A 21,798-nucleotide genomic window follows, 5' to 3' on the forward strand; every position below is an offset into this window, starting at 1 on the left:
GCAAGACTCTCACCTTCTTCTCCTCAAACCCACCACTTGATACGGTAATATTTACATTCAGGGCTCGACACTCTTTTTTCCACCAGATCTGTGCAGAGCAAATGCAGCTACACTCAGCTGTGCAAGACTCAGTCTTAATCCCACTGAAATAAACAGCAATAATGCCATTAAAACCAGAAGCAGCAAGATCAGATTGAATTGTATAATTTTTCTTGGCTTTTTATGTTCACCAGGAGACTATTCAGTAACGCCTAGAACATTTGCAGAGGGGACTCCCATTAATACTAACTGCAGCTGTGCATGAAAATCTGCCATATATCGATGGGAAAACGGCTTCAGCCTCAGTTCCCCTGCGCTGGGTGACTCCTGCAGAGCCTGCCAGCAAAAGCCACTTGTGTTTATCAGCAGATGTCGAAAGCTGGCCTCACGCTGTCGTGCTCACCTTCTCTCCATCCTTGTGCAAATGCATTTCACTTGAGTGCTAGGGCAGGCTCATTTTGATACCTGGTGTGTCAGGAGACATTGCCAGCAACAACTGCGACAGCTCAGAAGCCAGTTTTGTCTTTCGGATGTAGTTTTTCTATCTCCTCACATAATTTCAATGGCCTTTCATAACTCCTCCCCAGAGAATGCAACTGCTTACAAATTAGATGAGACTAAAATGCCACTGAGATTCAGACTATCCACTCATTTCTTCTTTAAGATAAATCCTCTTCCAAGTCTTTGATCTTCTTATTTTATTTACTGTATATCTGCACATTCGCATAAAATGTTTTCTCTGCAAGCCAGCAATTATCACTGGTAAGGTTCACATTTCTTGGAGATAGCTGGAATTTCTCCCCCATTTTCTCTTTGGATGTGCAAAATTACTTTCCTTGCTGCTGGATTGGTGTCACCTGACATAGTTAATCTTCTAATCTTCTCTCTGGGGTGACATCAGAGGAGATGATGGAGACGTTTCCTTTCTTGAATACAAAGCTCAGATTCAATTGTGACTAGTGAAAATCTTGTTAATAAAATAAAAAAAAATACAGATTAGTGCAAAATTGTGATATACCTAGTTATTTTGGGGGCCTGCTATTACTTTTGTATTTGTTGTTTCCTGGAGGACTGTTTTAGCTGTCAGCTGTATCTTGCCTTTTTTCACTCGCTTTCCCTTCGCTGGAGGCACCCTCATGAGATCCTATCAGTGCATCAGCTTCTCTGGTGATTGCGTTATTACACTCCCCATCCATCAAGTTGAAATGTGAACAGAATGTGTCAGAAAACAATAATGAAATAAAATCCCGATTATTGGGACTTGCTGGGTGCTTGACTTCCAGTCTGAGCCTGGTTGCTTTCCTCAGGGCAGGCTTCTGCTGACTGCCGTGCAGAGGTTCAGGCCCATCTGACCAGCAGCTCTGGAGTCATTTCTCTGCTGCATGTGCACGTGGCACAGCATCCCACAGACCCTGGATGTGGCCCGCTGGTCCCATAGGTACGGCTGGGAACACACCGAGGCCCCGCCAGTGACTTAGAAGATGTGGGGCTGGCAGTGGGGCGGGTGGTGGCTGGCCAGCGTGGTCCCCTCTTGCTTCTCTGCACTTTATCTGGGTGCAATTCAACCGCTGTGGTTAATTTTACCCCTTACACTAGAGGACAGAAAGGCCTGTGCTATCCCCACCAGCTGCAGGGCTTTTCAAGGGGGGAAAACCAGTCCTTTTGCTAACAAATTCCTAACCACGACTCCCAAAGGGAAACAGCAGTAGGAGCAAAAGACTTAAAGCACGTGCTGAATTTACTCAGCTCGTCTGTCTGTGCTGGCGGGAATGTTTAGCTTGTCTGAGTGTGGGTCGTGCTCCAGAACCGTCCCAGTGCCCGGGGACCGTCCCCGCCTGCAGGACTGTGTTTTGGGCTCTTCAATGCTCTGAGAGAAGGTCACCCACGTCCTGATGCCAACCTGCTTATATCAGCATGCAGTTTCTCTTCTAGCCCTATCCCTCCCCTCCCCCTGCCCAGGCTGGGAATCCTCCCGTACCCAACAGGCAGAAATCTCTTCACACGGCAGGAAAAAACCCAAGGGAATTTGCATAAATTAGAAGGGAGAAGCGCATTTCAGCCATTCTCTATTTAAACTGCATGGAAATCACACTGATGTGAGATATAAATGCCTGCCGAAGCAGGCAGTAAGGCGCTTGCTTCAATCTCATGGAAAATTGCAGATTTAATAATCAGATCTGACTTGGTTAGCTAAAGAAATTGTTCTCGCTTCTCGTGATTTCTCTCTGCCAGGAGAGAGAAAGGCAGAGGGAAGGAGAACAATTCATCCGTGCTCCTACAGCGGTGACAAGCTTAGCAAAGCCCTTCCACCAGTAATGTTTGCAGAAGGCTGGCATCTGGCAGGGCCTGACATCCCACAGTGAGAAGTGCAGCTCCCTACTTTTCCTATGAGGTTTGAGTGAGACTGGCTCCATCCGTGGCTGAGAGATGAGTCAGCAATAACAAAAGCCCTGGTGCAGCTGGGAGGTTTTGGGTGGATCTGGCTCTATGCATGGTCAGATGCCTGAGCCCATCAGGTTGTGGGGAAAATTATGACCCCCCATGGGATTTAAAATCTTGAAGTCCAGATTTTCCAAGGCATTTAGGCACTTAGATCAGGAGCATAATAGGACGTGTAAACATCTAGGTTAGAAACTAAGTCCCGCTACCTGTCTTACTCATGTAGGTGACAGTATTTGGGCACTAAGGTGACTGTGTACTTGTACTGTTGTAGGTACCCTGCACCCAGGTTTCCTCATGTATGTCCTCTTTCCCCAAGCATATCAGCTCAGCTCCAGGTTCTTGGTATCTCAAAAGCCCTTTGCACAGTCCAGGCTGTGGGTTATCTGCAGGATTTGTGGCATAAACAGCAAACAAGACATTTATATTTCTTCCTGGAAAGCTCCAGAGAGAGGTATGGCCACTCTAGCAAGAGCTTAAGTATTTCAAGATGCATAAGGACGATGCAACTGTCTTCCGCAAACAGGAGACCAAATGAGTCCAGCCAAACCTTCTTTAGGAAATACTGCAGTGAATTCCTTTCATACATTACATTTACCATCCCACTCATGGTATTTGTCATGGATTTTATGCAGAGGACTATCTGTCGGGTAGTAGTATGAAGCAGACAGATTCATGACCAGTTCTCACTGTGTGCTGAGGGATAAGCATCCTTCAGGTCCCTTGGAAAGCCCAAGTGAGAGCAGTTATTGACAGACATTTAGCACACTTCTCACATTAGTTTAATACCTCCTAAAATAATATGTGCTTTACTTCTCACCTTTTATTGTTTAGTTCAATTTTTGGCTTTTGTATTTTTTGCCATGACAGACACCAGGTTTATTCATAAATTCCCCAAACTTTCTCTTTTCAGACTTAAATTTTCCAGGCTTGGCCTTTCTCCAGGAGTAAGCATGGCTCTTTTCAGGCTGAGAAACAGGGCAAGTTAAAAGAAATGCTCAGTTTTACTCCGGAAAAAAGTCTTATAACCTCCCCCAAACCAACATTATAACTAAAGTATCCAGGGATCAAAGCTCATTTTTTCAGTAAGTGGAGTAGTCCTCATCAAAGGAAGGTGTTTGTGAGTATCATTGTAAGAATTAGGTCTGATTTGTTCAACTTTTGACCCCATGGATAACTTCATGCTTTAGTGTTTCACTGAAGAGCTCTCCCAAGGCCAAATCCTAATAATGGCTCTGGCAGTCAAGCTCTTGCCAACTTAACTCTAATAGTTTAAGATGTATTTGTCGTCCCCCCTCAATCTTCTCTGCTGGCTTCTTTGCCCCTCTTCTGGAAGATGTTGACCCCCTGTAGCAGACCTGGCCAAGGATGACGTAACAGGGGTGACTGAGGCAAAGGTTTCTTAAATTGCTCTTGAGGACGAGTTAGGGCTAAGACACCAGTCTGTGATTTGGCATGCCTTCACTGCAGGCACTTGTCCAGCTCTGCTGGAGGGCTCGAACCTTCAGCGGAGGAGCACCAGCACACAGCTGTGAGAGGTACCTTCAAAATCAGCTGCAGCTGTTTGCTCCGTGAATACAAGTAAGAATGGTGAGCCCTTGATCCTGCAAATACTTAGGCATGTGTTTAACTTTGTAACTGTGAGTAGTTCCAGGAACTTCAGCGGGGCTTGAAGTTAAATTGGCACGTAAATGCTTGCAGAACTGGGAGCCTGCGTTTGCACAGGGTCGAGCTAAGAAAGCTTTGATTCACACACGTTGGAGCAATATGTTTCTGCAGCGAAATTGCACTGGAAGAAAAGTCCTCCAGTCTGGTTTAGGTCTTCTTCCCTTCCCAGATGCGTACTGAGATTAAGACCAGACATCTCCACGTCTCCCTACCTTCCAGAATAGCCAGAGACCCCTCCTTGAGTCTGTGGGCGGCAGCGGGATGGAGAGGCTGAGCATGATGCCCTGCACTTCTCCTTGTACAGCCTCTTTGGCAAAGAGCACAGCCTGAGGCTCTCTTTCTCCCCAGAGCCACCGTCCAGGTGAGCCTTACACCAGTGAATATCCCTGTGCTGCTGCATGAGCAGACCTAGAAGCAGCCACTGACAAGGGCTGTCCCTGACAGGACGATGCGAACAGATCTTCATGCTGGCAAACCCCAGTAGCCATGGGATGCCCCCGGCCCCGCTCACCTGACCCCGTGCAGGCAACCCAAGGGATGGTTTTGGGAACATGTAACTATCTACATTTGCAGCTATTTTAGCTTCTTAGTCACCAGCCTGACATCCTGAATTGAATCCATGGCTAGCTATGCTGCTGAGTAACCAGCAGTGTATTAAAAGGCTTCTCTTCAGAGAGAAAGCAGGTAGAGCCAGCAGTGTCAGCCTTTGGGTGCTTAGACTGAAGCCTCTAAGTAAAGCCAGCCCAAATTTTTCAGAGGTGCTGAGCACGCTGAGCTCCTAGTATACTTCATGTAAATTAAGCCTTTTTTTCTTCAAGGCATTTTGAAGAAAGGTGTCCCCTGGGGCTCCGATGGCTCACTTCTCCAAGGGGCTGTGTCTGGCCACAGGGTCTGGAAGCACTTCCCAGAGCCCCTCCATAGACTCCCCCCTTTGCCTCTCTCTCCTCCCAGCACTCACACTGGTTCTGGGTCTGAAACCCCAACATTTGTAAAGGGCTCAAACACTAAAAGTCTGTGTCTGGTAAAGCCCAGGCTGTCCCTGACTGTTCCCGGGGAGAAAAAGTGGCAGCCAACCACCCCCTGGGTGCTGAGGGCACCCACCAGGTCCCGCACATCTCTCTGCCAAGCCTATCATGGCTCTAACGCTGCCAGAGCCTTCGCCTGCGCTTCATTAAGGTACCTAATGAACACACCAGTGTGCAGGGGTACCCTCTACTGACTGCACTCGTCTGGAAATCTCATACCAAGCAAATCCCACATAAACATTTCCAAAGATTAAAAAAATGAGTTGTAGGAGCAGCCATAAAATGCTCCACTAAGGCAGCATTAAAGCGGCATATTTTAAGCAAGTAAAAGTCATGAAGTTACAGAGAAATTTGCACTCACAATAGTATCATACCATGAAACAGCCTTTAGTAACAGTGTCGCAAAAACTATTTCTCAAATATTACAGTATAAACAGAAGGTCATTTTTTTCTGTCGCCCTTAAACAGATACACCCTGGCTCCTGCCCCCCCTTCAGCAGCAAGTATTTCTGCTTGGACCCTTATTTAACCTGCAGACCGAGAAGGTACAGAACAAGATGTCGGAGCATATCCTCCAGCCCACCACTCCCCCGCAGCCCCCCCCGGGAAGCAGGAGTGCCCCAGCGGTGCGGCTCCCACCACCAACCCCACCGCACAGCAATTAGCCTGGTTCTCCAGCACAGATTTGCAGCTTAGCTCTTAAAAGCCGTTTCATAAATATTCGATGGCCTTTCCGACAGGGTAATGTGCCTCTGTGACATTAAAGAGGAAACTCTGCGAAGGGGAGGGATGACAACAAATTTATCCACCAATAGCACACTCTTTTGGCACAAAAGCACATTCTTATCTTTACATCCCATAATGAGAAGGCAGGGACGGGACTGTTGCTACAGCTCTCTGGGTGGGTAGATGTACAGTGTAAGAGAAGGGTGGCTGTAAATTGTTAGATATTTCCCCCCCCGCCTTTGCAAGCAGAAGGACCCGTGCTTGTGTTCCTGCTGTGGTTTTCCTAAGCCCCCAGTGAGGAGGACTTCTCGCACGATGTCAGACTGCGAGGGACTGCCTGTGGGTAAGCGCCAGATTTATATTTACCCCAGTGTCCTGCCGACTAGTTCACATTCTCAGATTGCAAAGTCACACGCAAAGCCGCTTGCTTTCAAAGGGAGCCGGAGCCGCGGCAGGGAGAGGAGAAACTCCCTGCAACCACTGCAGATCCTGGTGCCGCTCCTTACGAGTCCGTGGCGGAGGGCTGGCGCGGGTGGTAGTGCCTGGATTTTCTCTAAAGGCGCAGGGGCTGGATAGGATGAAGGGTTCGGTAATTCAGGCAGATGGTCCGAAGTGTCTGTGTCCGGAGAGATGATGGTATCGATGTGCGTTATTGAGCTTGTGAAGGAGAGTTTCTGCAGATGGGTCCTGCAGGACCAAGTGCGCCGTGTATGTGTCCTGTTCATGCCTTGATAAACCTTCCTGGATGGTAACAGACACAGCAAGGGCAGATAAATGTAATGCAAAGGGTTTATTTGCTGAAAGGAAACAGAAATGTACCTTATTTTCAAAATAAGTGCCTTACCTGTTTTGCCTATATCTGGGAAGGAGTCCTTTACTAGCACTTATGGCTGTATATGTCAAACTTCACTGAGCAGGAGAGCACGTCAGCAAGAAGCATGTTTCTCAGCTGTTTTTTTTAAACTTCTATAGGAATTGTAAATACTCACTAGACTGTCTGCACAAAAGGAAACTCTTGTCAAAATGCTAGAGTAATTCTCTGCCAAGGCATTTTACTAATAAAGAGATGGACCATTGAAAACATCTTTTTTTTCTTTTTTCCTTTTGCCATGGCAAGCATTTCTCTTTTCACATATGTATATACGCATATATACATACACATACTGTGTAGCACTCATGCTTCACTGGCCTGTGAAGGCTGTGTGTCAGAGATGAGGATCTGGGCTAAAAAGTGGGGCTGGAGAAGGAGAAGGCTGCTGCAGTGCTTTTTTTTCCTCCTGTCTCTGCTTCCATTTTACAAAAACAATGCCCAAGTCCAAAATGCGCACTCAAAACCAGAGTGGAAAAATATAAATTATGTATACAGTGCAGAGTGAACGCACCATGCGCAATTCCCTGTGCCATTGCTATCGTTGCCTAAAGAGAGGAGAGATGAAGATGAATATTTCCTGCTTACTTTCTCAAAGGGCTGATCTGTTAACCAGAAAAGCTTCCCTTCTTCAGGCTTTGATTTTAAGGGCCTGATCTCAGTTTGCTTGTTAAGCACTCTGAGTTGAGGGTGGGATATTTCAGGGCGACAGTGACAGTATTTAGCTGGCATCTGATATTAATGATGAAACTGATATTGAGCACGCATGGCATGTTGTGTGCAGAACTTACTGATATCTCAATTACCTTTGCTGCTGAAAGGACCTAGGAGGTTTCCTCCAGAAAAGCATTTGTAGATGCATGATTTGAGGGAAGGAAGCAGTTTGTTATGGGCAGGAATGACAAGTAAAGATAAAGTGATGTTCAGATGCGGACATGGATAAGAAATGTGCCAGCATACGCAGAGGAAATGTTCGTTTCTCTCTGTTCCCCCAATAATCCTCCCACATCCCCCAGCCGGAGCTGGCCCTGCCTCCAGCCCAGCTCCCAGGCAGCAGGGCTCACCCTGCCTCCAGCCACTCTGCCCCGCACCGGGCACAGATAACCGGTCACAGACGAGTGGTCACCCGCTGCACGGACCTTGCGTAATTTTCTGGTTCATGTTTGGATAGAAGTGTGCGTGCTTATATAACTATACACAAAACAGCACTGGAGATAGAAATGGTGGCACTCCTGTGCAGTTATTAAGCAATTTTAGTGAATTAGTTGCTGACAGCTTGCTTTTCATGTCAAGGTATTTTGAAATCAAGTCATTCTCTTTGTGGTTATTGCTCTTTTACTAGCTAGTTCAGATTTTAAAACTTTAGCAGTAAAAAATCCATAAAAAGGGTTGCAAAAAATCAGCATCAAACTTTCTAAAATAATGATTAGTGTCCACTAGTGCAGAAATACCACTTTGCCGGATCCAATGAGCATAGCAAGGCTGGCATTGTACTTTTAAAATCCTTGGTTTTGAATGCAGCCACATAATATAGCTGCAAAAAAGTTGTTGCAGTGACAGCTATCATTAGCACCGCAATGTGGCCAGGATCCAGAGCCCTGCTTATAACACAAACCGTACAGACGTATACATGCATCCGTGTATACACATGCACACAGCTATAAATAAGTTTAGCCAAAGCACAATATTAGTGTCAAGTGTATGTATTGCTTCACCATCCTCTTTGCAAAGGGTATGCCTTATGAACAACCTGGAGAACTGCAGTTTGTAGTTACAGTAAATTAATGCCAGAATTTTTAGACTGCTTTCAGCCTACACAAGAATGTCGCATGAACAGCTGTGTAATTGTTCCCTCGGACAAGCAACTCAGAGGGAACTGCTGAATACAATCTTTGAATTAAATAGCTGGATATGAATGGGTCGATATACCAATAATTTTTCAACAAGAAGCTTTATTCAGTAAGAGTATCCTACTTCTATGCTGGAAATGGTTACGCAATTTTTCAGGATGAAAGCATTGGGTGCTTTTAAATCTCTGTTTTATGTTCAGTTCCATCATGGCTGCACCCTTTTGCTGATGTGGAGTGGAAAACTAAACATGTGATGCAAACAAAGTTTTATTTTGTTGTTTGAATATAGCACAGAAGACATAAAAAAAGGATCCTAGATGTCAGACTGCTGATTATGTAAGCAAGTGTACAGTTATTTTGGACTGTATTCATACCAAAAAAGGCACTTGAAAGCATCGCTATCAAAATGATCTATTAGTGAACAGAATTCCAAAATTTACACTATTAATTTCCCATTGTAACACAGGGAGATAAAGAAAGAAAGATCAGTCACTTCACTCCTATTTCTTTCTCATCAGCAATTATTGACATACTGATGCTATCCATTAGTGCCAGCTACATAGATTTCCTGTCATTCCTACATGCAGATAAAAGAAAACCACATCAATTATTTAAGTGCTTCCTCCTGTGTGTATTATTTTTCTCTTGTAAGGAGACATAGTTCAGTCTCCGTACGACTGAACAGCTTTTCACACACCCAGCATTTTGATTAGGAATATATGAGTCATGATGGTTCTGGTTCTTAACACAATCCTTTTCACTTCAGAAAAACCTCTGAAGTCATGCAAAGGTTCTTAAAGTGGCTCTTTCCTTATTTTCTTATTTCTTAATTCAGCCACAGACTGAGTTTGAATGGCATGGGTAACTTTTTCTGGATAATACCACTGCTGCAATAACACAAGGTGCTCAGCCATAATAGATGAAGATTATATTTCTGAAGAAGGAGTAGCTATTCAGATGCTGGGAGTCTCATATGTACATACTTTCTCTGTTATTTACTACAACAGGATTAAGAAGAGAAGATACAGAATTGATGTAGCTTGTTCTGCAGCAGGTGGCATGTGAATCTAACTGAATTTCCTTAAAATTCCTCCCAAACTTTTATTGGCCTCATTTCAATAGAGGAGGAAACAAGACCTTTCATCTGAAATATGTTCCTGACTCTTTAGCTAAATACTTCCTTTCAAAGCTAAAATTACACATTTCAAACATGTCTTTAAGACAGAGTGGAGCCAATTTGCTAAAATTGGTGTTTTCAGAATCAGGATATCCCAGAAACCTACAGGAATTTTGATTTCCTGAAATTCAGCACATATTCTGCACTGTCATCGGGAGTCCATTTAGCTCAGCCAGAGAGGCTGCTAGTGAGCGAGACCTCCATCTCCCACGCTGGGCTGTCTCTAAACAGCAGCTGGGAATAAAATACAGCGCAAATATATTTTTGTAACAAAGAATCATTAGCAATGACTCAGCAGATGCATGAGCAGTACTCCTGTCAAATAAAATTGCCCCACTTTCACATACTCATGTCAGAATAGGAGTACGCTTTAAATTAATCTTTCATCAGATTTGGTAAAAAATGTCTAGCTTTTTGCAGATAACTCCGTGTCCCCCTTAGGCTTGAGCATCAGTTCTGCTTTGCAGTCTAAACCTTAGATAAAAGGTCTTGTCTCAGACACTAATGTTGCTATGTGAGTGGTCCCACTGAATACTACTGTTTGCAGGGTGAGACCCTCAGTAAAAGGCAACACACTGAAATCATCTTGCAGGATTGCTGTACAGACTGCACTTAGTGCTCTGGGATAAGCAGGGAAGTGGCAAGGTTTTTTCAGCATATCAACCCAGCTACCTGCTGCAGGTTAGGAAGGTAATGGCATGTCTTAAGCATCTCAAGAGAGTGGTCTGCAGCATGAAGGACAGCTCCTGACCCCACTAAAATCACCAGCACTGGCTTGTATGCTTGGAACTCCCCAGGAGCATCCCCCAGCCAGGGGAAGGTGAGGCCAGGGTGTTGGGGCTCCCATGCCTGCAGATCTAGCTTTGCACAGTGAGGCACAAGCAATCTTGCAGTCAGTACTCTTAGAAACAACGAAAAAAAAGCATATAAAGCTTTTGGGTTCGGGAAAGAAAGGTGTGAAGCCCGAATGAAGAGTGACTGTGAATGACTGCCTCTATAGCGCTATCAATGAAGCTGTGCAGCCTTGCTCCGGTTGCTGGAGTTAGGTGCCACTGCACATTGCCTGAAGTCTGTCTAGGGATTTCATCTGGAGGTCTACAAGTCCAGCCTTGCTCTTGGCTAACTTGCTAAATGCCACCGCGAAGTAATTTAAAGATGCTCTGCAGCTGCAATGGACATGGCTGAGTCAAACGTCTTAAAGAGGGAAAGCAAAACTGTCTGACGGTCAGTATAAATCCTCAAAAAAGAAGCATTTCCAAATGCCAGCATTTACCCCATTTAGAATCATAGAATCATTTACGTTGGAAAGACATTTAAGATCATCAAGTCCAACAATTAACCTCACACTGCCAAGTCCACCACTAAACCATGTCCCTAAGCGCCACATCTACAAGTCTTTTAAATACCTCCAGGGATGGTGACTCAACCACTTCCCTGGGCAGCCTGTTCCAATGCTTGACAACCCTTTTGGTGAAGAAATTTTTCCTAATAGTGGGTTGTGCTCTTGCTTCGGCCACTGATTGATCCAGGCTTGCTGGGGAAGACATCATCTCTCTGCATGCAACTTTCCATAGGAGAGCATCCTATCCATGAAGCAGTTTCATCTGGTTTGGCTGAAATCCCAGGGGATTTCCTGCAGCCCATATGGCTCCCTCCTGCTCTCCCCTCTTTTCCCAAGAGCTCTGTGCCGTGCTCACCCGGGCCGGCAGCCCTCCTCCGCCTGCTCAGGTGTGGGGTAAGCCCTGTCCCAGGGAGGGACAGAGAGGAAATCCCCACTGGCTCCTGCCCTCTGCCTCCTGGCTCTCTGGCTGCTCCAGATCTATATAGAATCATAGAATCATTTAGGTTGGAAAAGACCTTTAAGATCATGGAGTCCAACCATAAACCTCACATTCCCAAGTCCACCACTAAACCATGTCCCTAAGTGCCACATCTACACGTCTTTTAAATACCTCCAGGGATGGTGACTTGACCACTTCCCTGCTTTTTCTGCTCCAAGGCTTTGCTTAGGACTAAGCACAGACCTAGGAGCCCCGGCCCTGGCCCGCTGGCTCGGCAGCCCAGCTGGCTGCTCCTGCCCCAGCTCCCCGTGCTGGCTGCAGCGGCACGGCAGCGAGGGACGACAAGCGATTTGGGTGGATCGGGATGGGTGACACTGAGTGGTGTGTGTCCTGTGAGAGTCCATAGGCTGCATTTTGGAGGTTTATTGCAGCAGCGGGACACGGGTGTCCTGTCCCTGGGGCTTGGCGGTTGTTAGGTGGGAGCTGACTATGTTCCAGGAGTGTCCTGAGCAAAGGCACAGGGTTAGGCTGCATCTTCAGGGTCTGCATTTAAAGTGTAGCAGGTGAGATGTCCTTCTGTGGATTAGGCTAAATATTTGGCTGCCAGGCAGGTGGGGGCTGTGCCTGCTCACTTGCATTTCTAAAGCAAAATGTGAGTATGTGTGCTATGCACTACTGGGGCTCCAAGTGGGAGGTATCTGAGCTAGCAGAGACATAAACACCCATTTTCAGAAGTCTAAGTTTGCAGAAAAGTACTGAAATCCTATCTGGGAGTATAAGAGAGAATTTTTTTTTTCTTTTCTTTTCTTTTTTTTTTTTTTTGTGGGGGAGTGCTGAAGAAGGAGAGGTCTTTCAAGCAGTCATTAGAGACAGCTGAAGTTAGCATGAAAGTTTGCAGCTGGGATGCTGGTTGGGGAAATACAGAAGATGCCACATAGTTCCCAAGTGCTCCTCCTCTCCGCCCCCGCCACCGACAGGAGGATTTTGCTTATCTGTAGAAATACTTGGAAGCTGTAATTTGGCCCAGGGTCTGTGAGCAAGAGCACTTGCACAGGCTGTACAGCACATTTCTGAAGAGTCTTATTCCATGATGTTTACAGTAACTTAAGGCATGCAAAAAGCAACTGATGTGTTTTTTCTCCCCCTCTCCTCCATGCCTCACAACATCTGCAGCATTTCCAACATAGTCTGTGTTAAGCCGTCGGCATTTAGAAGCCATAATTGCATTTGCTTCTTGCTGTCGGGAGCCCTCTCTTGCTGCAGACCTGTTTTACAGGCAGTAATTTAGAGGGTGGGGCACCCTTCCCTTATTTTGCCATACAGACTCCAAATCAAATGCCCAGTTTGCCCTCCCACCAACCTGGTGAGTGCCCAGTCTCTCATCTACATATTCAGTTGCTTCTCTGTCCCTGTCATTTCTTTCCTAATGGTCTGTGATCAGCTCCCTCACCACACACTAATGGTCTCCACAGTTCAATTTGTAGCATTCAGGATTCCCTTAGATCTCAAACGTCCTCTAAAACTCACCTAAAAGACTGGCAAGATCCCCCAAAATGCTTTCTTCCTTGTGGGAAAGAAACTCTGGGGCAGAGGAATGGGATCCTGACAAACACCAGGTGCTGGGTATGGACCCATTGACAGTGCCCAGGATCAGTGCCCCAAAGGAGTCCTGGGTTTCATGGAGCAGCTGAAGTCACCGTTGAGTCACTGGGGCACGTGGGGACTGGTCAGAGCTGCTCTTTGGTTCTGCACACGGTCTGTCAATCACAGAAATTGCTTTTGGAGGAAAAGCCTGGCTCTGCAAGCCCTTGCTCAAATGACTCCAAACTGGGCTCAATAAATTGGCTGTGGCCTTTGACGAGTCACAACAAATTCCAAGAAGATTTAGGAAAGCACAGTGCTGTCCCCATCACAGATAACAGGGAGCATTTCACAGAGGTGCCAATGGCTCGTTCATCTCAGCTCCTCCTGACCGCCCCAGCAGGAACGTCCCAGCGCCCCGTCACCACTCTCAGTACCGTTTGCGTGGCTCATGTTTCCATCACTTCAGAGCTCCTTGGGAGAGCAAAGGCTTTCACCCACATCAGCTAGTGTGAGGGCATGAAATGAAGAGTTTGGAGAGATATTTGACAGGTTTAGGTCCAAAATCCCCTCATAAATCCATAGACACTACTTGCCAAACTTGGCATTTCACATAGTTCTCATCTATTTTGCAGATAAATACATTTACTTGCTGCCTGCACAGCACTCGTGCACACTTACCCTTTGTGATGTGCTCTTTGCGGAGCTGCAGGATATGCTGTGGCTTTGCCAGTACCCCTCAATTTCACAGCACACAGAACGCTTCCCAGTAACTAATAAAACTACCGTGAAAATGGTAAAATCCTTGCTGCTGCAACCAGCAGTGGGAGAGGACCCCCAGGGCCATTGGCTGGGGCATATTTGTGCGAGTAGCAGCTCTGCTAGTTCACTCAGGTGGGTACAATTGTTCCTGCTTCTCCCCAGAAGCTCTGATGAGAGAATGACACCGCACTTCAGCAGCTCCATGAGTTGTAAAAACGTGTCAAACCCCAGCAGGCAGCCAGCTACCCAGGCAAGGGGTCTCCAGCCTGAAGCCAGGGTGGGGTGAAAACTCCTGTAGCTAAACAAGTTGACTGAAGAGGCCTTGCTGACACAACAAAGGAGTAAAAGCACACCAAAAAGACCCATGTGCAACATCTGAACACCTAAGTGTTCAGATACTCAAAAATCTACAAAGGTGACAGCAAGCTGAAGGTCTCAGGTTGTGCTTGATCATATCACAGGAATTAAGAAGGACCTAGCTTCAGGTTAAGCTTAAAACTTGTGCATCTCCTGCTTCCCCCCACAGGGGGAAGGAAGAGCTTTAGAAGCCTGATCCAGACCCCTTGAAGCCAAGAGAATCGTAGAATCACAGAATGGTTTGCATTGGAAGAGACCTTAAAGATCACCTAGTTCCAACCCCCCTGCCATGGGCAGGGACACCTTCCCCTAGACCAGGTTGCTCAAAGCCCCATCCAACCTGGCCTTGGACACTTCCAGGGATGGGGCATCCACAACCTCTCTGGGCAACCTGTTCCAGTGCCTCACCACCCTTACAGTAGAGTTTTTTCTTAATAGCTAATCTAAATCTACCCTCTTTCAGTTTGAAACCATTACCCCTCGTCCTATCACTACACTCCCTGTTAAAGAGTCCCTCCCATCTTTCCTGTAGGACCCCTGTAAGTACTGGAAGGCTGCTATAAGGTCTCCCTGGAGCCTTCTCTTCTCCAGGCTGCACAACCCCAACTCTCTCAGCCTGTCCTCATAGGGGAGGTGCTCCAGGCCCCTGATCCTCTTTGTGGCCCTCCTCTGGACCCACTCAAGCAGGTCCATGTCTTTCTTCTGTTGGGTCCCCAGAGGTGAACACAGTACTCCAGGTGGGGTCTCACCAGAGCAGAGTAGAGGGGGAGAATCACCTCCCTCGACCTGCTCATCATGCTTGTTTTGATGCAGCCCAGAATGCGACTGGATTTCTGGGCTGCGAGTGCGCATTGCCGGCTCATATTCAGTTTTTCATCCACTAATACCTCCAAGTCCTTCTCCGCAGGGCTGCTCTCAATCCACTCATCGCCCAGCCTGTATTTGTGCTTGGGATTGCCTCGACCCATGTGCAGGACCTTGCACTTGGTCTTGTTGAACTTCATAAGGTTCACACGGGCCCACCTCTCAAGCCTGTCAAGGTCCCTCTGGATGGCATTCCTTCCCTCCAGCATGTCAACAGCACCACAGAGCTTGGTGTCATCAGCAAACTTGCCAAGGGTGCACTCGATCCCACTGTCTGTGTCGCCGACAAAGACATTAAACAGCACCGGTCCCAATACCGACCCCTGAGGAACGCCACTCAGCACTGCTCTCCACTCCGACATTGAGCCATTGACCACAACTCTTTTGAGTGTGACCATCCAGCCAATTCCTTATCCACCGAGTGGTCCATCCATCAAATCCACGTCTCTCCAATTTAGAGACAAGGATGTGGTGCAGGACAGTGTCAAATGCTTTGCACAAGTCCAGGTAGATGATGTCTGTTGCTCTTCCCTTATCCAGCAGTGCTGCAACCCCATTGTAGAAGGCCACCAGATTTGTCAGGCACGATTTGCCCTTAGTGAAGCCACATTGGCTGTCACCAATTACCTCCTTATTTTCCCTGTGCCTTAGCATAGTTTCCAGGAGGATCTGCTCCATGATCTTGCCAGGCACAGAGGTGAGACTGACTGGCCTGTCGTTCCCCGGGTCTTCCTTTTTTCCCTTTTTAAAAATGGGGGTTATGTTTCCCCTTTTCCAGTCAGTGGGAACTTCGCTGGACTGCCACGACTTCTCAAATATGATGGATAGTGGGTTAGCCACTTCATCTGCCAGTTCCCTCAGGACCCGCAGATGCATCTCATCAGGTCCCATGGACTTGTGCACCTTCAGGATCCTTAGATGGTCTCAAACCTGATCTTCTCCTACAGTGGGCAGTTTTTTATTCTCCAAGTCCCTGCCTTTGCCTTTGCCATCTGCCTTTGCATTCACTCCAGTGAATTTGGATCACGACTCTCTTAAAATCTCAGAAATATCTTTATCCACCTGACCTACAGATACAGACTGTGGCTAGGTCAACTTGGTTCTTCTTCTTAAGACAGACAGCCTGAGCCCTGTGCTGTGTGGCTGGTGAGGTTTGCTGCGTGAGACCTCACCAGCAAGCACTCTCTTGGTGCGTGGGAAGAACCGTGCATTAGTCATTCTTTCTCCCAGCGTGATTATTCAGAGAAACGTATTTATATTTGCACCTAATTAAAACTCAGTGACTGTTTTGTATTATTTCCCCTACTGAAACATTGCTAGATAGGACTTAGCAGTATGTCACAGCCATGTGTGTGGTATTACTCGGAGTTTATATATGAGGGACTGAGGCACAACAAGATTAAGCCAAGTCCAGTTCCCACTCATATGGGTGTCTAATCCAAGATGCTGAGGAGCTCTTCTTTCAGAGCACCCAGCACAGCACCGTATTTCATATTTTCAAACTTCATTTGCAGATATGAGTGTTGGGCATGTCTGTAAATCAGGTCCGCGGTCTCTGGTCTGGCACAAGGAGATGAGGAACATGCCATCAGTGACCATTTGTGGAAAGCTTCATTTCCACAGTTGCTCCGTGGAGCAACTCTTCTCTTTTCGAGAGCTGCTCTGCAGCTGAGGCACAGATGCAATCCAGTTCCCAGCAATACTTTTCAAGCTGACTTAGCCTGAAATCATCCTTGATCTTCCTGGAATTGCATTCCTTACCATATTCAATATCTCTAACAGGTGAAGCTGTGATGTTATGATAAACAGCTTGTTGGAAACACTTATGGCATAAAATACAAAATAATCTGACACCTCATAACTAGATCTCTAGCAATAAGTATACTTGTAATAATAACTTGATACTTTACCAATTGTTTGGAGATGCTCTACAGTGTTGATAGCCTCACACACAAGCACCCCTGATACCTGTCCACCCCAGGACACTAAATCTGTCATTTTCTACAGCTCTTCTACCGCAGAGCAGAGGCTGCCAGGTTTATCCTGTTGCTACAACAGTCAGCTGGCCTTCTCACACCCATCTGACTTAGGCACGAGATTGCAATCCGTTTGTGCTGCAGGCATATGGACCGCATGTGGAAAGGATTTTGAGAAGGAAACTATTATTTCCTGCATCTATCATAAATTCCAAATGGTATATTCCAGCATAACTGTTTGAAAACAGACAGTACACTGATGAAATGGAAGCAATTTCTCTGGGAAATTTCACCTAGATCGTTTGATTCATCTCAGTGCTGCCAACTCTTTGATGTTTAGCATGAGCCTCATAAGATTTGTTTTAATTTTTTTTCTAAAGCCAGGTTTCTTGGGTCATGAGTTTTTGGGGGTTGTCAAGATGTCTATGCACCGTCTGTTTTCACACAGTTAGCAACACATGAGGAGTCTTATGCCACTGGAGAGTGAGGATTTTTTTTCAAAGATGTTTTGGTCAGGTATTTAATCATCTAAGGCATAGGGAGAAGCATCATGTGGGAGAGTGTGAGTGAATGTGTAGTATCTGGAACAGATATGGAAGGCTGAGGCATACAATGCTCACGTGTGTAGGCTGGAGAATAATATTTCTCTAACAAAAACTGTCTTTTTAAACACCAACCACATTTTTGCATGTTTTCATTTTGAGTCATTTAATGAAAAAATTGGAAAACTCCAGGGAAAGCATTCAATCTGCTCACAGTTTTTCACAGGAGGAGTGTTTGTTTTCTCAGCAAACTCCTCTCCTACAATTATTTGGTTTCTTCAGACCTTTGGGGAGCCTCCCCGCACATAAAGTAGCTGAAGAGTCTTTTTGCTGTCCTTTACTACTCCCTGCCTGCTCTGACGTCCTATAAAGCAGGGGGAGTAAGACGACGGCTTTTCAGTCTTCTCCCACTACACTGGAAGGAGACTACCACTGAAAAGTGACCGGATGACACATTTTTGTCGAGGCATGATGAGTTTCCCCTCCCTACTGTAGGTGCTTCACTGCTCAGATCAATCAAAACATAACCGACACCAGTGAGGCTTCAGCACTGTTTTAGGCTCTGGGGATGCAGAAGGACCATCAGACCCTGAGCGTAAGCATCTGACTGTCCCATGTGGCCATCGGGACCTCACTAGGACAGAGCCAGTTCCCGGAGCAGCACATGTGCTCCCGTGCCATGTCCCTCGCTCTTAAGGTCCTGTGTCCCTGCAGGGGAGAGGAGGCAGAGGAGCACCCCAAGGTGCATGAGAAAACTCACTACTCTATGGCTATGAGACACAATGGTAGACAGGAGCCGAATGTCTCCGTTTTGTCCAAGGAGATACAGGATTCGAAAACACTCAGTTTTCCTAAATTGGTTTTACTTTCTCCCTCAGAAATGTGCCTCAAAGTTGACTGCACGTTTAGCATTTGTTTCCTTTTCCTGATGAAGTTCAGCAGCTGGGTTATCCTAGATAATGGTGCCAAATCTTTAAAGATTTCCTTGTTCCAAGGCAATTGTTCTATTGACAATCTGCCTCGTTAATTAAGCTGCCTTCAGGGACAGAGGAGAACTGGAGGCAACTGGACGCTTTAATGAGTTCACGTGAAGGGCAAGACAAGGCTGTAGCGTGAGTCCATCCCAGCACAGCCCCGAGCCCGCCCAAACAGCTGTGTCTTTGCCACTCAGAGCGCCTGCGTTCTCGGGAACGAGCTCGAACGGAGTTGTTTGGAGTGAGGAGCCGGCACAGGGAGATCAAATTTACTTTCCACTACTCGATGCACTGCCTTGCCGCAGGCCAGGCTGTTTACAAGTTGGCTGCCTGGAGAACGCCGTGGAGCGAAGGCAGCTGGGCAGGCGTCCTCTAGTACAACTTCTCCAGGCTTGGTCTTGTTCCTCTGTGTGAAATCATTACTTGCAATGAGCCCCAGACCTCTCCTCTCAGCAGTTAATAGCATCTGATGAACCCAGGTACTCGAATTTCTGTGTGTTGATCTGGTGTCAAACATCTACAAAACATGTGAAAAATCAGCAGGAATGCTAATTCTTCACTGAGCTTGGTCTACAGTTAGAGATAGCCTTAGGTTTCTGCCCGGAGCTGGAAGTTAACTTTAGTTCACTAAAAGGTTATTAGATCCTTGTTTCTGCTTCCATTATTTCCCAAAAGCCAGTTAGCAGAACTGAGTTACCTTCCTTGTCTAAATTCTCTGGCTACTGATGATGCTTGGCTGCCTTCTCTGTATTTTCAAGGCCTTATGTTAAATTTAGGCAAGGAGGAGAAATTTCTCCTCTGGACCTTCATTTTGTGGGTTACCCATTGACTGCTGTGGGCACAATGGGATCTAAAAATTCCATTTACTGCACAGTCACGTAGGTTTGGGCTAGGAAGACTGATTTCTTCTTTCTACCTACTGGAGCTCCACATGCCCTTCACGTGAATGGCACATGCCCTGTGCCCTGAAGGACGCTGATGCAGGTTTCCAAAGGCTTTGGACCACCCCTTCCCTTCTTACATATTATCTTAGGCAAGTGCTTCTTAAAAATGGTCTCTCTTCAACTGCATATGTGGTTCTCAAGAGATCCTAAATAAGTGATGTCTTTGCTGCAGTACGGTGCTCCCTGGAGACACCCAGTCTGAGACCTCTCCAGCCCTTCCTCGGTTATTCCAGTCCTGCCCGTCTGCTGCTGCCTTCCTTGCTCTGTCCGGCAGCAAGTCCTGGGAAAATACCTTGATTGTATCCAGAGATGGAATAGGAAGCATCAAAATACCAATCATAAGAGTTTATGTGAGTAAAGTTTTTGCATCTGAATACTCATGAAGTAGAAATGCAAAAGTAATTTTCTGCTTGGAGTGAAGATCAGGAGAAATTTCTTTGCACTTGTTAGAGGAAAGCATCTTCTATTACTTTCACATCTTTAATAAAGGCAGCTTTCTCCAATTCTCATGCAATAAAGGTGGAATTCTATAAGTCTCCAATGATGACCCAAACCACAATAGTGAAATATGAGCCACTTGCTCATGTCACTGAAATCTCAGAAGGGAATTACAGCCTTTAGCAGGGTTCATTTGAGGTATACTACTTAAGGTAATAGGGCTGGACAATCTCATTAAGATTTATTTCCACCTCATTTAAACATGGGTTCAAAAGTACAGCTGGAGCTGTACTGGCTTTATCTTTGGCTTATGAAAGAGATTGGAAAAAGAAGTAAACAGAAAACACAGTCAATTGCTCAATTGGCTGGGCCAGGAGACTGCAGTATTTAGCGAACACAGACTTGTGCCCAGCAGGCTTTGGGAGGTTGAGGAAATCAGAACAAACTTTTATCCTTATTATATTTCATAGGCGGTTTTTTTTTTTTTCCCCTCCCACTGAATTTAAGAGATATTGCATCATTCCAGGAAGGAGGGGGTAACACAAAACAATTGCCTCTGCTCTTCCCTAGTGGTAGTTCATCATGCTCACTGGACTCGTTCCAGACCCAAATTTGTCCATACTCATTTGGGAAATGCATGGTTTATGAAAAATACATTTTCAAACGTTTCAGCTTGTGTTGCAGCTTCCCTAAGTAGTCTGAGATGTTTACAAAGCTTCCAGCGCATCGGGCTTGGCCTCCCCCAGATAATGATATGTGGCAACAGTAATCCTTCTATCGCTCTCTAAGTGCTTGTTCTTGCTTCTGTTGAAGTCATCCATATTGTGGGTTATTTGAAAGCATTTATTTTCTCTGCTTCTTCAGTACAAAAGAAGCAGAGGATCTTTCCATCTGGGAGAGGAGAATTTGCTAGATAGCAAATGCAGAAGCCCACTAAATTTGCTGCAGTGTCTTTCTGGTAGGTGGGAATAGATAAACTTAGATGCTTCAAATGCTAGAGAGAGGCTGCACCTACCAGAAGAGGCTCGTGGCGATCGTGGTCTGAAGCCCAGGGGCTTTGGGGATCAGACTCCCTGTGATCCACAGGCCAAGCTCCGGCTGCCAGCACAGTCCCACTGCTCTTACAGCAGGCGGCGGGGGGGGCCATCCTCGGGCTCACCCTCGCGCGAGGGTGGACTGCAGGGCTGCAGGGCTGGCACCAAGGGGGGCTTCAGCAGGCAGATGATGCGAACAGCAGAGGACATGACCTCAAGCACGTCCTTGGTGTTGCTTCCACAAGGCAACATACCCGAGCCCTTCAGTCTGTGAACGGATTTTCTTGTTTGGGCACAATCCATTGCACTCTCAGCCTTCTCAGATTTGGCCCATCCTTTGTGGTTTACCAAACCCCAGGGTAAATGGACACATCCAGAGCCCCTGGAGATACCAAGGCAGAGAAATGCATTTGCCCCCCCCCTCCCCCCCACTTTCTGAGGGGCTCAGCTGGGAAGTAGATACAGCATCGCTATTTTCTAAGTATGATTTCCTTGGCACTTCTTTGATGCATAAAAATGCACAATCGACACTGCCATGTAGGACAGGACTAAGATCTGCAGGTTTGGAAGAAAACTAAGGGATTGAATAGGAAGAAAAATGGAGTCGGCAGTTCTAAGGACCCATCACCATAGTATCAAAACACTATTTACAAAACTTCTTTGTGAAGAAGTTTCCACAGGCTCTTTCCTTCAGTTTCAGTTAAACTCAACATAGTCACTGCTCTGGATTTAAACTCAGCTCTGAAAGGCCTG

At 46.3% G+C, this 21,798-nt stretch overlaps 1 protein-coding gene across 1 annotated transcript in view; it reads left to right on the top strand.

Annotated features, from left to right (window-relative positions):
* The first annotated feature begins 6,030 nt into the window (after positions 1–6,030).
* The window catches only part of EML1 (EMAP like 1), a 131,053-nt gene continuing 115,285 nt past the window's right edge, over positions 6,031–21,798 (top strand). The window contains exon 1 of the mRNA XM_052783135.1: positions 6,031–6,240. Coding sequence (XP_052639095.1) covers positions 6,213–6,240 — 28 coding nt within the window. The 5' untranslated portion in view covers positions 6,031–6,212. The remainder of the gene's footprint in view (positions 6,241–21,798) is intronic.

Source organism: Harpia harpyja, chromosome 3 (assembly GCF_026419915.1).
Source record: "Harpia harpyja isolate bHarHar1 chromosome 3, bHarHar1 primary haplotype, whole genome shotgun sequence".
Classification (NCBI taxonomy): Eukaryota; Metazoa; Chordata; class Aves; order Accipitriformes; family Accipitridae; genus Harpia; species Harpia harpyja.